This window comes from Sturnus vulgaris, chromosome 1, assembly GCF_052056855.1.
Source record: "Sturnus vulgaris isolate bStuVul1 chromosome 1, bStuVul1.hap1, whole genome shotgun sequence".
NCBI classification, from domain to species: domain Eukaryota; kingdom Metazoa; phylum Chordata; class Aves; order Passeriformes; family Sturnidae; genus Sturnus; species Sturnus vulgaris.
In genome coordinates this window covers 156,229,581-156,245,148 of record NC_142243.1, presented here as the reverse complement: position 1 = coordinate 156,245,148, position 15,568 = coordinate 156,229,581, and the positions used below count along the sequence as shown (strand labels likewise).

The window sequence follows — 15,568 nt, the reverse complement described above, 5'->3', positions numbered from 1 at the left end:
CGGCTGCGGCACCCCCAGAACCGGTACCCCCTGGCTGTGGCACCCCCAGAATCGACACTCCCAGAACCGTCACCCCCAGGACCGGCACCCCTCTGCTGTGGCACCCCCAGAACCGGGGTTCCGCGGCTCTGGCACCTCCAGAACCGGCACCCCCCGGCTGTGACACCCCCAGAATCGACACTCCCAGAACCGGCACCCCCAGAACCGGTACCCCCTGGCTGTGGCACCCCCAGAACCGGCATCCCCAGAACCGACACCCCCGCTCCGCCGGGCACGGACCGGGAGGACGCGGCGGCGTCGAGCGGGCTCTTTGAAGACCTGACGGGGCGGCTCCTGGCAGCGGCCCCGGCGGCTCCCGGGCCAGGCGGTGCCGGCTCCCGGCCCTGGCAGCTCCCGGCCCTGGCAGCTCCCGGCTCCGGCGGCTCCCGGGCCAGCCGGGCCGGCCGGGCAGGAGCTCCTCAGCCTCGCCCGCGGCTGCCGACGCCACCGGGCCGGCCCTGCTCCCTCCCACGGCGTCTCAGGGCTCCGAGGGAGCCCCCGGGACCCGCCAGAGCCGCCCCCACCTCGACACCGCAGCGGGCACGGAGCGGGCGCTGCCGGTACCGGGGCTGTACCCAGCGCTGTGGGGACACCCGGGTGACAACGCCACGCACCGGGCCGCGACAACGGGACAGCAAAACACTGCGGGGGCTCCGGACACCGGGGGGAGTGTCAGGGACCGGGGGAAGGGGGAGAACACCGGGGAGAGGGTCAGCACCAGGGGGACACAAGCAGGGGGACCTGGCGTGTCCGGATGGGCACACGGGGCACTGGGGCCCACAGGGGGACCCCCAGGTGTGGGAGCACGCCAGGAGGGGTGGGCACGGGGAGCTGAGCTGAGACGGACACACGGCGTGCGCAGACAGACACACGGACACAGTGAATAGCTCTGTGTGCCACCACGTGTGACACATTTGTACACACACACCTGCACCAGAACATCGTGTGTGCAAACACACACACAGAGAACACACCTGTGTGCATACACACCTGCACCAGGACATCGTGTGTGCAAATGCACGCACATAACACACCTGTGTGCCACTCTCGTGACACATTTACACACACACCTGCACCAGGACATCGTGTGTGCAAACACACACCCACGTGCGCACTGAGACATGCACCGGCCCGCACAGGTGTGCACGCGCTCACACACCTGTGTGCACTGGCACATAAATGTGTACGCACACAAACACACACACGCACATAAACACACATTTACACAACCGGCCCCTCCCGGCCCAGCCCGCCCCAAACTCAGCTCAGCTCAGCTCAGCCGGGCCCCGAGGGCGGGGTCACAGAGGGGGCGTTGCTCTGGGGGGGAATCCGCGCTCACCCCGCCCTTCCCCGTGTCCCCCCGCCCTCCCGCCGCTCCCGGCTCCCCCCGTCCCGCCACTCCCGCACCCCCTCCGCGAACCCCCCCCTCCCCACGCTCCGGGACCCCCCCCCCCCCCGCTGCCTCCCCCGCGTCCCCCCGGTCACCGGTGCAGCAGAGCCGGGCGCTCAGGTACCGCCGCCGCTCGGGCCCGGAGCCGCCGCTCAGCCAGTCCCCACCGGCACCGGGAGCCGCCATGGCCGCGCCGCTCCGGCCGGGACCGCACGGGACCCAGCATGCACCGACCGACGGACGGAACCGACCAGCGGCACCGGGCGGACGGGACGGGACGGAGAAGGGGGGGGTGGAGGGGGGGAAACGGGCGGGACCCGCCCCGCTCCGCCCCGCCCTCCCCTCGGCGGCCCCGGCTGCGCCACCGCCCGCAGCACCCGGGGAAACCGGAGAGAACCGGAGAGGGGACGGGGACACCCCGGCCCTGCAACCCGGGGGTACCCGAGGGGAAACTCCATCCCACACCCCGGGGTGGGACAACCCCGTCCTGCAGTCGGGACCCCCGTGCGGGGAGTGGGGCACCCCACACAGCCCCACCCGCACCCCTCTGCCAGGACCCCCCAGTACTGCAGACACCTCCGGCACCCGGGGGTGGGGGCAGTCCGTGCCCCCCCAGCACGAGCCAGCACCCATTCCTCCCGGAATTCCCCTCCCCACAGACCCCACAGGGGTCTCTGTGCCAAGGGGAGCCCTCAGCGCGTCCCCACCGACCCCCCCCAAGCTTCCGGGACCCCCCCTGCCCATTGCCCCCGCCCCGCGGTCGGACGAGCGCGCCCAGCACATCCTGTTTGTGCTGGGAAGGGGCGTGCGGCGAGAACGGGGGTCCCGGGGGGATTCCACAGCATCCCGATCCCCCCAACCCCCCCTGGCCCGCAGGTCACCTTCTCCTGGCCCGCAGCAGCAGCAGCAGCAGAGCGAGAAGCCCATGGCGAGTCCCGCTAGCCCGGAGCCCCCCGCCCCTCTGCGCGTCTGGTGGGAGTGCAGCGGAATCCGCGGCCGGAGCGCGGCCAGAGCGCGGCCCGTGACTCACACAGCCCACGGCCCCCGCCAGCCCGGCTCCTCCTGCTGCTCCTGGGCACCAGAGAGCCCAACCCAACCCCGGCCGCTCTGCTGCGACCCCCCGGGCCCGCACGGCTGGGACAAAGCTGGAGGGGCTGGAACCGCAGGGCGTGGGCACGGCACGACACGGGCATGGCACGGCACAGGCAGGGACACAGGCAGGGACACTGGCATGGCACAACACGGGCATGGCATGGACACAGGCAGGGACACAGGCAGGGACACTGGCATGGCACAACACGGGCATGGCACGGCACAGCATGGCACGGGCATGGACACAGATATGGCACGGCCCAGGCAGGGACACAGGCATGGCACAACACGGGCATGGATACAGACATGGCATGGCACAGACATGGCATAGCATGGCACAGACATGGCACGGCCCAGGCAGGGACACTGGCATGGCACAACACGGGCATGGCACGGCACGGGCATGGCACAGACATGGCATGGACACAGACATGGCACGGACACAGGCAGGGACACATGGCATGGCACGGTCATAGCACAGGCAGTGACACAGACATGGCACAGACATGGCACGGCCCAGGCAGGGACACTGGCATGGCACAGACACATGGCACGGCCCAGGATCCCCTGTCAGGGAGGCCCTGGAGCGGTTTGAGGTCCGCACCCCTCGCCCGTGGCTCCTGGGGGGCTGCTGGATCCCGGCCCATCCCTGCTGTGGGGAGCACGGGGGTCTCGGGGGGTCTCGGGGGGGGGTCTCGGGGGGGTCTGGTGCCAAACCCAAGGTGCCACAAGGCAACCGGGCTGAAGCAGGCCAAGCAGCCAGGCCCAGGAGTGGGGGCTGGGCACGGCCCGGCACGGCATGGCACGGTGCCGACCCACGGCTCAGCCCCACGGCAGCGTCCCAGCTGTGCTGCGGAGATAAGGACCGGGGGGGGGAGGCCGGGCCGAGGGGGCCAGGCCGGGGCCAGAGCAGCCGGTGAGCGGGGAACAGCGCCTGGCACGGGACACGCGTCCCGTGGGATGGGCCCGCCACGCCCGCCACGCTTCCCGCACGCTGCCACGGCTGCGGGACCCCTCCCACGGCTCCGGGACCCCTCCCACGGCTGCGGGACCCTTCCCACGGCTGCGGGACCCCTCCCACGGCTCCGGGACCCTTCCCACGGCACCGGGACCCCTCCCACGGCACCGGGACCCCTCCCACGGCTCCGGGACCCCTCCCACGGCTCTACCACCCTTCCCACGGCTCCGGGACCCCTCCCACGGCTCCACCACCCTTCCCACGGCACCGGGACCCCTCCCACGGCTCCCGCACTCTTCCCACGGCTCCGGGACCCCTCCCACGGCTCCCACATTCTTCCCACGGCTCCCGCACCCTTCCCACGGCTCCGGGACCCCTCCCACGGCTCCCGCACCCTTCCCACGGCTCCGGGACCCCTCTCCACCGCGGAGGAGACACGGGACAGTGTCGGGAAGAGCTTCCCCACGGCCGCCAGAGGCAGTGCCGGGGGGCGGAGGCCGTGTCGGGGGGGCCACTCGGGAGATGCCGGTGGTTGCCAGCCACGGCCCCTCGAGGCTGGTGAGTCACTGCTGCGGCCACAAACAGCATCCAGCAAACCCTCCCGGCCTGGCACAGCCAGAGCCGCCAGCGCGGTGGAAAAGCTGAGTGGAGCGGAAAGGGGGACACGGGGGGGGGGTTCCCAAACCTCTGGGGCCCCCACCCGCCCACTGCCGCCACGTCTGTGGCAGCCTTGGAAACCGGAGCGGGGCCAAACAAACAGCGGCATCCTGCTGCCAAAAGCAGCCAGCAGGCTGCCAAGCTCTGCCTCGCCCCCCGAGCTTGCCCAGCCCGCTGCCCCCCCCCAGCCCCGCGGGCACGGCCGTGCACACACGGGGCAGCAGTTCCGGCTGAGCTGCGGCGTCCCCCGAAAACACCTGCCCTGGCACCGTGCCACAGGTGACACCCAGAGCAGCTGGTACAGCCCCTCATGGGCACCGGGAAAACCACCACGGACACCGGGAAAACCACCACGGACACCGGGAAATCCCTCCGTGGGCACCGAGCAGCCCCCTGTCCCCCCAAGGAGGGTTTCACGGACAGCGCTCAAACCAAATCCACCGTAGGCACCGGGAAACCCACCGCGGGCACCGGGAAACCCACCGCGGGCACCGGGAAACCCACCGCGGGCACCGGGAAACCCACCGCGGGCACCGGGAAACCCACCGCGGGCACCGGGAAACCCCCCGTCCCTCCCAGGAGGGTTTTATGAACAGTGCCCAAACCGAATCCACCGCGGGCACCGGGAAACCCCTCCGTGGGCACCGGGAAACCCACCACGGGCACCGGGAAGCCCCCCGAGGGGACCGGGAAGCCCCTTTGAGGGCACTGGGTACCCCCTTCCCCCCCAGGAGGGTTTCATGAACAGCGCTCAAACCAAACTCAGAGCCTCGGCTGGCACAGCCGAGCACACCTCGGGGACCACCGGGGGCACCCCCCGGAGCCCCGGGGGGACCCCAGAATCGCCGCCGATGCTGCCGGAGCCCCCCGGCAGCTCCCGGCTCCCAGCGGGATGATGGGCCCGGGCAGGTGCGACCTTGGGGGTGTCCTTCGGACTGGACCGGAGCCAGGGACAGTGGCCCCCCCTCCCCTGCTGGGAGCAGCGGGGGCTCCGGCTCGGCCAAGGTGCCCTGGCCGCCTTATCTGGCACCGGCACCGGTACCGGTACCGGCAGCGGCCGCCGCGGCTCCCGCCGGCCCCGGGCCCGGCCGTGAATTCCAGCGGGACCGGAGCCATCCCGGGGAAGCGACAGCCGCGTGACGGTGCCCAGGGCCGCACACACCGACGGAAACCGCAGCCAACGCCCTGGAAAGAGCCGGGGGGAGGGCCGGCGCCGCTCGGATGCAGGTGGCTGCAGCCCCGCCGGGGGGGGGGCGTGTGGGGGGTCTCATGGGACCCCTCCCCCGATAGCGGCATCCTTCCCGGCCCCCTCTGCCAGCAGATACCCGTCCCCAAAAATATTCGGCAGGTCCGTGCCTCGGGATGGGGATGCTGCGGGAGGGTTTGGGCAGCCAGCTCAGTGCCAGGGGCTGCTGCGGGATCTCCACTCGTGAAAGTGTCAGAGTGGGGAGAGGGGGTGGGCACGGGGGGGCCACACTCTACCAGTGCTGAGTCACCCCTGGGTACCACCACTCCCCCCACTCGGGTACCAATCCCACCGGGATGCTCCGCCAGGGCAGGTGAAGCCCCCCGCCCCAGAACGCAGAGCGGCGCATCCCACCCTTTATCCCTCACCCCACAGCGGGTGGGTCCCCCTTAAACCCACCCGCGGACCCCCCACCCACTCGGGGCTGCAGGTGTGGTGTGGCTCTCCCCCCCCCCTTCCCCGGTGGGCGGGGCGAGGGGCCGAGCCGAGCCGAGCCAAGCGCGGGGGGGTGGGGGCGAGCGGAGCCCAACTCACCGGTGCCCCCCGGCTCGTCCCGCTGCCGCCGCCAGTACCAGACCAGGGCGAGGGATGCTGCGTGCCCCGCCGCCACCAGCGACGGGAACAAGGACCCGGTGTCCTCCATGAGGGACACGGGGACGGGCTCGGCACCGGCCGGGCTCGGCGGGTCAGGGACGAACCAGCGCCCGCCCCCACGGGGCAGCGCCCGCTCCGCCTTAACCCCTCCCGGACCGCGGCCTGGAGACGCCTCCCGCCCGCCCGCTGCACCGGCAGGGCCCCCCCGCCGTGTCCCCCCCCCTATCCCGAGCCCCCCCCCCCCCCCCCCCCCCCCGGAGTGTCCCCTTCATATCCCGGCTTTTTATATCCCGGGACAACGCGCCCCGGCGGCGCCAGCCCCCCCCCCCCCCCGACCACCCCGTTCCCGTCCTTCGTGCAGCCCCCCCGGTCTCACCCACCCGGTACGACCTTCATGGGCAGGCAGGGTGCGGGCAGGTGCAGACAGGTGCGGGACACAGGTGTGGGAAACAGGTGCGGAGCGCGGAGCGAGGGCGCAGCGCGGCTCCGCCGGTGGCGGCGGGGGCTGGGGGGGGGCGGGCAGGGAGCGGGCGCCGATATAAATAACCGGGGCCCGTCACCGAGCCCGAGTTAGAACATGACACGGGCGGGGGCGGGACGGGGCGACCGCGGCGGCGCCCCAGGACCCCCGGACCCCCCGGCACCGGGGCGGGTCGTCAGGCTGGCACCTCGGGGGTCGCCGTGACATCAGGATTAGGAGCCCCGGCACGGACCCGCCGCCGCAGGAGGCCGGGCCCGGGGGCAGGGGGGGAAATGGGGCAGCTCGGGGGTACCGGGATCCTCTCCGCCCCGCGGAGACCCCGCAAAACCCCGCTGCCGGCGCCACCCCGTCCCCGCAAGCCGCGATTCCAGGCCGGGTTTTCCGGCAGCGGCTCTCGGGGCGGAGGGAAAGCCTGGAGCTGGATCCGCTGGCACGGCGGGACTGGACGGGACGGCCGGGGCTCCGCGGTCGCGTCCCACGCGAGGACCGGGCAGGAACCGGAGCCCGGGAGCGAGATGTGACCCCCAGGGCAGAGCTCGGGGAGCCCTCCCGTCCCCACGGGACGTGGGTGCTGCCCCCGCAGGACCCGCACCCACGGGGCAGCAGCGCCGCGGGCCCGGCCCCCCCCCGCCGCCGGCCGGTGACTCACGGCTGGCAGGGACCGGGCTCGGCGCCTCCAGGCTGGAAACTTGGACCGGAGGCGGCTGCCCACGGCCGCGGGCTGAGTCACAGCCCGCGGGGATCGGGGGGCCCTCACCGCCGCCTCGGAGCGACACCGCAGCTGCCCCGCCCGGGGAGGGTGGGACACCGGCACCCCCCCCCCCCGGCGGCCCCGCCGGGTCCAGCTGCCGCCGATCGTGTGTCGGGATCGCGTGTCGCCGGGGAGGCGGGGTTGGGGACCCCCCCGGCAGTCGCAGCCCCCTCCCCACCAGCGCTGCCCGCCCCAGCTGCCGCCGTCTGTCCGACCCACCCCAGGCTCGGCCGGGACCTCGGGGGTGCAAAAATCCCCACGGAATGCTCCCCCCCCAGCCGCCATGGCCCCCCTGGAGCACCGCTCCCCACGGCACGGGGCCCCCACGGCACAGACCCCCCAAATCACATTCCCCCACAGCACAGCCCCCCACTTCACAGCCCCCCGCGGCCTCCCCGCCACGCTGCAGCCCTGGAAGGTGGCAGCAATGTCACCCCTGCGGCTCCCCGGGTCCTGTCACACCACGGACCGCTGGAAGACCCCCGAGAAGCCACCTCACTGCAGGCCCCCAGCCCCCGTGATCCCGCAGGGACCACTGCAGGCCAGAGGGTCCCCGTGGGGTCAGGGGGGCACGACCAGGAGCCCCCCCCAGTGTCCCCCTCCCTCCCCGGACAGCGCAGGGGCCTGCAGGGACCCTTCACCCCGTCCTTGGTTAGGAATCGGAGGGCGTTTGGGCAACTTGAGGACTTGTCCCCTGAAAAAAGAGGGGCTCGATTGCCCCCCACCCACCAGAGCACCAGGAGCACCCCGGGGCGCCGCTCGGTACCTGTGGCCGGGCTGGGCTGGGGGGGCGCCTGGGACACCCCCTGCCCCCCGCTGGCGGCGATGGGCTCCACGTGCCGCTCGCCCTCGTCCTTCCTGCGGTAGAGCCGCTCACCGGCGGCCGGACGTGCCCTCTGGGTGCCGGCGGTGGCCACGGCCCGGCGGGGCTCGGCCCGGGGGGCGACGGGGCGAGGGACGCGCTGCAGGGAGCGCGGGACCACGTCGGGCGGCAGCCGCAGGTACTGGCGCAGGTGAGCGATGCCCGCGTCCGTCAGGTACCAGTAGAGGTGTCGCCAGGCCGCCGTCTGTCGCACGAGGCCGCGGGAGCGCAGCGAGGCCATGGCACGCCGAACCTCCACGTTGGCCACGCCGGGCAGCTGCGGGTGGGTGCGCCGGGGGCACCCGTCCCGCTCCCCGACCAGAACACCCTCCCGGAACAGCAGCTCCAGGATGGAGCGGAGCCGCTCCAGCGGCATCAGCATCCCCGCCACCATGGCTCGGGGCTCGGGGCTCGGGGCTCGGTTACGTCTCACCCAGCACAGCTCAGCTGAGTCCAGCACCGCTCCGTACGGCACAGCCCAGCCCGGTCCGGCACTGCCCAGTATGGCCCGGCCCAGCCCAGTATGGCCCAGCACAGCCCAGCTCACTATGGTCCAGCACAGCCCGGTACGGTCCAACACGGCTCAGTGCGGTCCAGCCCAGCCCGGTACGGTCCAGTTGGGCTCGGTACGGCCTGCTGCAGCCCGGTGCAGTCCAGTACAGCCCAGTATGGCCCGGCACGTCCCGGCGCGATCCGACACGGCGCGGCGCTGGCTGCCGGCACGGCGGGAGCGGCTGCAGCTCCACCCCCGGCCGGGGGGGTTCGGGGGGGGGCCCCAGGCCCAGCCCTGACTCACCACCGGCCCCTCCCCGGCCCCGGATCCCGCCCGGGGGGGGGCACGGCCGGACCCGCCTCCCCCTTCCCCCCCCCCGCCCCCCCGGCCCGACCCACCCGGCCGGTTCCTGCGTGGGAACCCCCGCGGGTCCCGCCCCGCCCCCGCCCCGGGACCGGCCCCACGGGGTGCCCGGGGGCACCCTGAGCCGGATGGAGGGGGGTCCTTGGGCTTGGAGGGGACCCTGGAGCGCACGGGGAGGGGGGACACTGAGCCGCGGGGGTCTCTGAGCTTGGGGGGGGGCACCCTGAGCCTGGGGAGGGACCCCGAGCCTGGGGAGGGACCCCGAGCTCGGGACAGGACCGTGAGCCTGGGGTCCCTGAGGGGGGGGGGAGGCTCTGAGCCGGGCACCCCCGCACTGAGCAGAGCCAGGGGCGGGGGTCGCGCAGGGGGACCAGCAGGTGTGCGGGCACGGGCGCGGGCAGGGGCGCGGGCAGGGCTGGGCTGCCACATCCTGCCACGTCAATATTTGCGCTGCTCCTGCCCCTGTTGATCCCGGCATCCCCAGGGGGACCCCACGTCTCCCGCGGTGCCCGGCAGTGACACAGCCCCGGCGGTGGTGGCACAGCTGTGCCACCCGCACCGCGCCCTCCTCCGGCTGGCAGGTGGCGACGAGGCAGCTGCCACTCCCCTGAGCCCCCCGGGCCCCCCGCCCCGGGGCACCGAGAACCGCCCTGAACCCCCCAATGGCACCGCGGGGACCCCAGCACGGCCCCCGGCACAGCAGAGGGACCCCCGGCATCGGGGGACCCCCCCCCTCCCTCCATGGGGACACCCCGGCTGTGTGTGAGGGGGGTGTGGGGGTGGCACCCACATCCCAGAGCAGGAGGAAATGTCTGGGACGAGCTGGGGGTGTCCCCAAAGCTGGGGCTGCCGGGGGGATCCCAGGCCCACAGACCCCAAAAACGGAGGAATTCCCCCTCCCCAAGGCTCCCTCAGCACCCCCGGCAGTGAGGTCGGGGCACAGGGATGCTGCAAGGCTGCGCCAGGAGCCCCCCGACAGCCTTGGGGGAATGGGGGGGACGCCCCCCGGCACCCCCATCCCTGCCCATGGCACTACTGCGAGTGACAGTGGGGTTCACTGGGATTTACTGGTGGGGAGCAGTGGCCCAGGCATGGGGGGCCGCTGCCTGTGGGGTGCCCGCCCCAAGAACTGCCAAGCCCGGGGATCCCAAACCCCCTGGGATCCCAAACCCCCGGGGATCCCAAACCCGGGGATCCCAAACCCGGGGATCCCAAACCCCCTGGGATCCCAAACCCCCTGGGATCCCAAACCCGGGGATCCCAAACGCGGGGATCCCAAGCCCCCTGGGATCCCAAACGCGGGGATCCCAAGCCCCCTGGGATCCCAAACCCGGGGATCCCAAACCCCCTGGGGTCCCAAACCAGCACTTGCACAACTTCCCCGTCCCGGAGGGCAGAGGGGGGCGAGGGCGGAGCGGGGCTCCCAGCACAGCTGGGGCACTGGGAGCACTGGGAGCACTGGGATACCCAGCACAGCTGGGGCACTGGGAGCACTGGGAGCACTGGGCAGCCCAAAGCCCCTCCAAGGGAATCCCTTGGGAGAGCACCAGGTGTGTGAGCCCCACCTCGGCACGTTCCACCCCCAGAGCCCCACGGAGCCCCACGGAGCCCCACAGAACCCCACGGAACCCCACGGAGCCCCACAGAACCCCACAGAACCCCACGGAACCCCACGGAGCCCCACGGAGCCCCACAGAACCCCACGGAGCCCCACGGAGCCCCAGCGGGGCAGGAGCGAGGGGGGGCTGGGGGCAGAGGGAGGCGGAGTGAAGGAGGAAGCGATGGGGGCAGCTATGAGGAAGTGATGGGAGCAACTATAGGGAAATGATGGGGCATCTATAAGGAAATAATGGGGCATCTATAGGGAAATAATGGGGTATCTATAGGGAAATGATGGGGCATCTATAAGGAAATAATGGGGCATCTATAAGGAAATGATGGGGCATAATTTATAGGGAAGGGATGGGGCATCTATAGGGAAATGAGGGGGGCATTTATAGGGAAATGAGGGGGCATCTATAGGCAAAGGAGGGGGGCAGCTATAGGGAAATGAGGGGGCCATTTATAGGGAAGTCATGGGGCATCTATAGGGAAATGATGGGGCATCTATAAGGAAATGAGGGGGGCATCTGTAGGGAAGCGATGGGGGCATCTATAGGGAAATGATGGGGGCATCTGTAGGGAAATGAGGGGGGCATCTATAGGGAAATGAGGGGGCATCTATAGGGAAATGAGGGGGCATCTGTAGGGAAATAATAGGGGCATTTATAGGGAAATGAGGGGGCATCTATAGGGAAATGATGGGGCATCTATAGGGAAATTATGGGGCATTTATAGGGAAATGAGGGGGCATCTATAGGGAAATGATGGGGGCATTTATAGGGAAATGAGGGGGCATCTATAGGGAAATGATGGGGGCATTTATAGGGAAATGAGGGGGCATTTATAGGGAAGCGATGGGGGCATCTGTCGGGAAGCGATGGGGCAGCAGGAGCGCGTTCCCCCCCAGCCGTGGCCCCGCACCCCCAGCCCGCAGCGGGGTCACGGCCGCGCCGGCGGCTCCGTCCGGGAAATGCCGCGTCAGCGCCCGCCGCCCGCCGTGATCCAACGCGATGTGACAGCGGGGACATCGCCAGCGCCCGAGCTGGGCATCACCCCCCGCTCAGCCCGCACCCACCGGGGCACAGCCTTCCCGCAGCTCCGCTCAGCGCACCGCGCCTGGGGCGGGCCGGGAGCACCCCCCAAACCCAGTCCTGCGCACCCCATGCGCCCCTGAGCCCTACGGTGCCGTGGAACCCCCAAATGTGGGGCGGGCAGCGCTGGTGGCAGCGGCTCCTGGCCACGGGCCCGGCGCTGCCGTCCTGGTGCCGGTGCCAGCGGCGGTGCCGGTGCCAGTGCTGGGGTCTGGCGGGGCCGCGGGGCTCCCGGTGCCCAGCAGAACAAAGCCGCGGCTGTTTGCGGACGGCACCGAGAGCCAGAGCACGGCTCATAACGAGGCCGGTGCCGGCAGGGGTCCCGGTTCTGACAGGGAGGGGTCCCTTTAGCGGCAGGGTCTCGGTACCAGCAGGGTCCCGGTACCGGTGGGAGCCCTGGTACCAGCAGAGTTCCCGGTACCAGGAGGGTCCGGTACCGGGACGCTTCTCACGGTAAATCAGCCTCGCCACATCCCGGTCCCCTCTCTGGGGCCTGCGCCATCGCCAGAGCTGCTGGGCGCCCTGACCCTGCCGGGATCATCCCGAACCTCACCGGGATCATCCCAAACCTCGCCGGGATCATCCCGAACCTCACCGGGATCATCCCAAACTTCACCGGGATCATCCCGAACCTCGCCGGGATCATCCCAAACCTCGCCGGGATCATCCCAAACCTCGCCGGGATCATCCCGAACCTCACCGGGATCATCCCAAACCTCGCCGGGATCATCCCGAACCTCGCCGTGTCCATCCCACCCCGACCCTCGCTGCCTTCACCCTGAGCCTCCCGGGGTCCATCCCGCCTTTCCCGGGGTCCATCCCGCCTTTCCCGGGCTCCATCCCGACTTTCCCGTCCCATCTCTCGCCGGCCACACGCCGGGCTCCGTTCCAGCCCGACCCCGGCCCGGTGGCTCGCTGCGGTGCCAGCCCCGCGGTGGCTCCGTGCCCGCTGCGGTGACACAGGGCCCGGTGGCCGCCGGAGCAGCCCCGTGACCGGCATCCGCCGCCTCCCGTTACTCACGGCCCAGCGCTCCGGTTCTGCGGCGCGGCTCGGGGACGCGAGCCTGGCACGGGCCTGCTGGCACCGGGCAACTCCGTGTGATGCCCGGGGCGTCCCCGGTGCCCCCCGCCCCGCTGCCTGCGCTGCGACACCGGCACCGGAGGGATGCGGCGCCGCCCGGGACGCGGGACCCCCACCCCCCCCACCTCGGGACGCGGAACCGTCCCCGGGACTCGGACTCGCCCCCGGGGCCCGTCCCGGTGCCCCCTCCCCCGGTACCTTTGAGGGAGGCGATCTCGTGGTGGATGCCCCTGGCCCCCTCCATGGCCGCCCGATCTCCCGCACGCTGCCGGCCGGTCCCGCAGCCCCGGGGCGGCTCCGTCCCGCCCCTCCCCTCCCCCCGCCCCGGCAGGGGCTCCGCCCCGCCCCGCCCCGCCCCCACCGCCGCAGCCCCCCGCCCCTGCGGCACCGACACCGCCCCCCCGCCCCCCACCAGCGCTGGGACCGGCCCCTGGTGCAGCGGAGACCCCCCAGGAACAGCAACGCAGCCCCCCGGAGAACGGACCCCCCCCCCCCCACGGCACGGACCCCTCCCCACGGCACGGACCCCCCCCACAGCACGGACCCCTCCCCACGGCACGGACCCTCCCCACAGCTCAGACCCCCCCCACAGCACGGACCCCTCCCCACAGCACAGACCCCCCCCCACGGCACAGACCCCTCCCCACAGCACAGGACCCCCCCTACGGCACAGACCCCTCCCCACAGCACAGGACCCCTCCCCACAGCACAGGACCCCCCCCACGGCACGGACCCCTCCCCACAGCACAGACCCCCCCCCCAGCACGGACCCCCCCCCTCAGCACGGACCCCCCCCCACCAGCCCAACCCCCTCCCCTCAGTGGGGTCTCCTCCCGCTCTCTGTCCCTGAGGGGACCCCCCCCAGATGCCCCCAACACCACCGGGGGCCGGCAGGAGCCCCCAGCTCGGTGCCACACCAGCCCCAAACCCAGCCAGGAACGGCCACTGCACTGCGGCCACCGTGGCCACCAGCCAGGGGACACCGGGGGGACCCAGCAGGGCCACCACACTGTGGCCACCAGGAGGGACCAAACAGCCACCACACTGTGGCCACCAGGAGGGATCCAGCAGGGCCACCACACTGTGGCCACCAGCCAGCCCTGGGGACAGAGGGGGAACCCAGCAAAGCCACCACACTGTGGCCACAAGCCACCCTGGGGACACTGGGAGGGACTGTGACATGGCCACCACACTGTAGCCACCATAGCCAGTGGCCACCACACTGAGGACACTGGCCAGGCTCCAAGCCCCAGAGACATCAGGAGGGACTCCAGCACAGCCACTGCACTGAGGCCACCATGGCCACTGTGGCCAGCAGCCACTGCCAGACCCCCAGCATGGACACCAGGGAGCCCCCAAGCCCCAGGGACACCAGCAGGGACATGTGGCAGCCACTGGGCCACTGTCCACTCCTAGAGACACTGAGAGGGACACTGCCCCGTGACCACTGTGACCACTGTGACCCCCAGCCACCTGCAGGGACACCGGGAGGGAGCCTGGCACAGCCCTGGGGTGGCCCAGGGGTCCCTGTGGATGAACACGGTGCCAAGCCGGTGGCCCAGCTGCCACGGTGACAGTGGCGGTGGTGACGGTGTCCCCCAGCCTGGCTTCAGTGCCCACCAGGCCCCGTGCCACACTAATGGCTCTCGTGGAGCAGGCACGAGGTGCCCGCCTCACCTGGGCATCCCAGGCGATCCCCTTGGCACCCCAGCTCCATGCCAGGGCGACCAGCAGCTCCCACGCGTGGCAGAGCCCCCGGCGGTGGCCTTTGGGTCCCCTGGGCTCGGAGCCTCAGGGATGGCACGTGCCAGCCGCGCTGGCAGGGATCGCCAGCCCCGCCGGGCTCCGTGCCCACGGCCGCTGTGTCACCCTTCGCTTCCCGGCTGTGCTGGCTCAGCCCTGACATCATCTCCCCTCCAGACTAACTGTCCTCTGGCCACTCAGCCACCGGGCATCTGTGCCCACGCCATGGGCCAGGGCACCCAACCACACAGCACCTGGCGAGGGGTGACAGGAACCCCCCCCGGATCTCGGTCCCACAGCCACCCAGAGAGGTGGCACTGCTTGGGGACACCAAACCCTGGCACTGGGTGGCTGGGGGACACCAAACGCTGGCACCCAGCGAGCAGTGGCACCAAACCCTGGTACTCGGTGACTGCTTGGGGACACCAAATCCTGGCACTCGGTGACTGGGGGACACCAAATCCTGGCCCTCAGTGAGGTGGCACTGCTTGGGGACACCAAATCCTGGCAGTCGGTGGCTGGGGGACACCAAATCCTGGCACTCAGTGGCTGGGGGACACCAAACGCTGGCACCCAGCGAGCAGTGACACCAAACCCTGGCACTCGGTGACTGCTTGGGGACACCAAATCCTGGCACTCAGCGAGGTGGCACTGCTTGGGGACACCAAACCCTGGCACTCAGTGACTGCTTGGGGACACCAAATCCTGGCACTCAGTGGCTGGGGGACACCAAACGCTGGCACCCAGCGAGCAGTGGCACCAAACCCTGGCACTCGGTGACTGCTTGGGGACACCAAACCCTGGCACTCGGTGACTGCTTGGGGACACCAAACCCTGGCACTCAGTGAGGTGGCACTGCTTGGGGACACCAAATCCTGGCACTCAGTGGCTGGGGGACACCAAATCCTGGCACTCAGTGGCTGGGGGACACCAAACCCTGGCACTCAGCGAGGTGGCACTGCTTGGGGACACCAAACCCTGGCACTCGGTGACTGCCTGGGGACACTGACCCCAGCCCGTGTCCAACAGCACCAAACTCCCGGCACCAAGCAAGGGGGGATCACGTGGTGTCAGTACCTGACAAGGTGTGGTGGCACCAAATACCTGCCCCAGGACCCGCAGCAC

The 15,568-nt window shown here is 71.3% G+C and overlaps 1 protein-coding gene across 1 annotated transcript in view; it reads right to left on the bottom strand.

Annotated features, from left to right (window-relative positions):
• PLEC (plectin) overlaps positions 1–8,479 on the bottom strand; it is a 47,002-nt gene extending 38,523 nt beyond the window's left edge. The window contains 1 exon segment of the mRNA XM_088180725.1: positions 7,975–8,479. Coding sequence (XP_088036851.1) covers positions 7,975–8,464 — 490 coding nt within the window. The 5' untranslated portion in view covers positions 8,465–8,479.
• Positions 8,480–15,568: the final 7,089 nt, after the last annotated feature.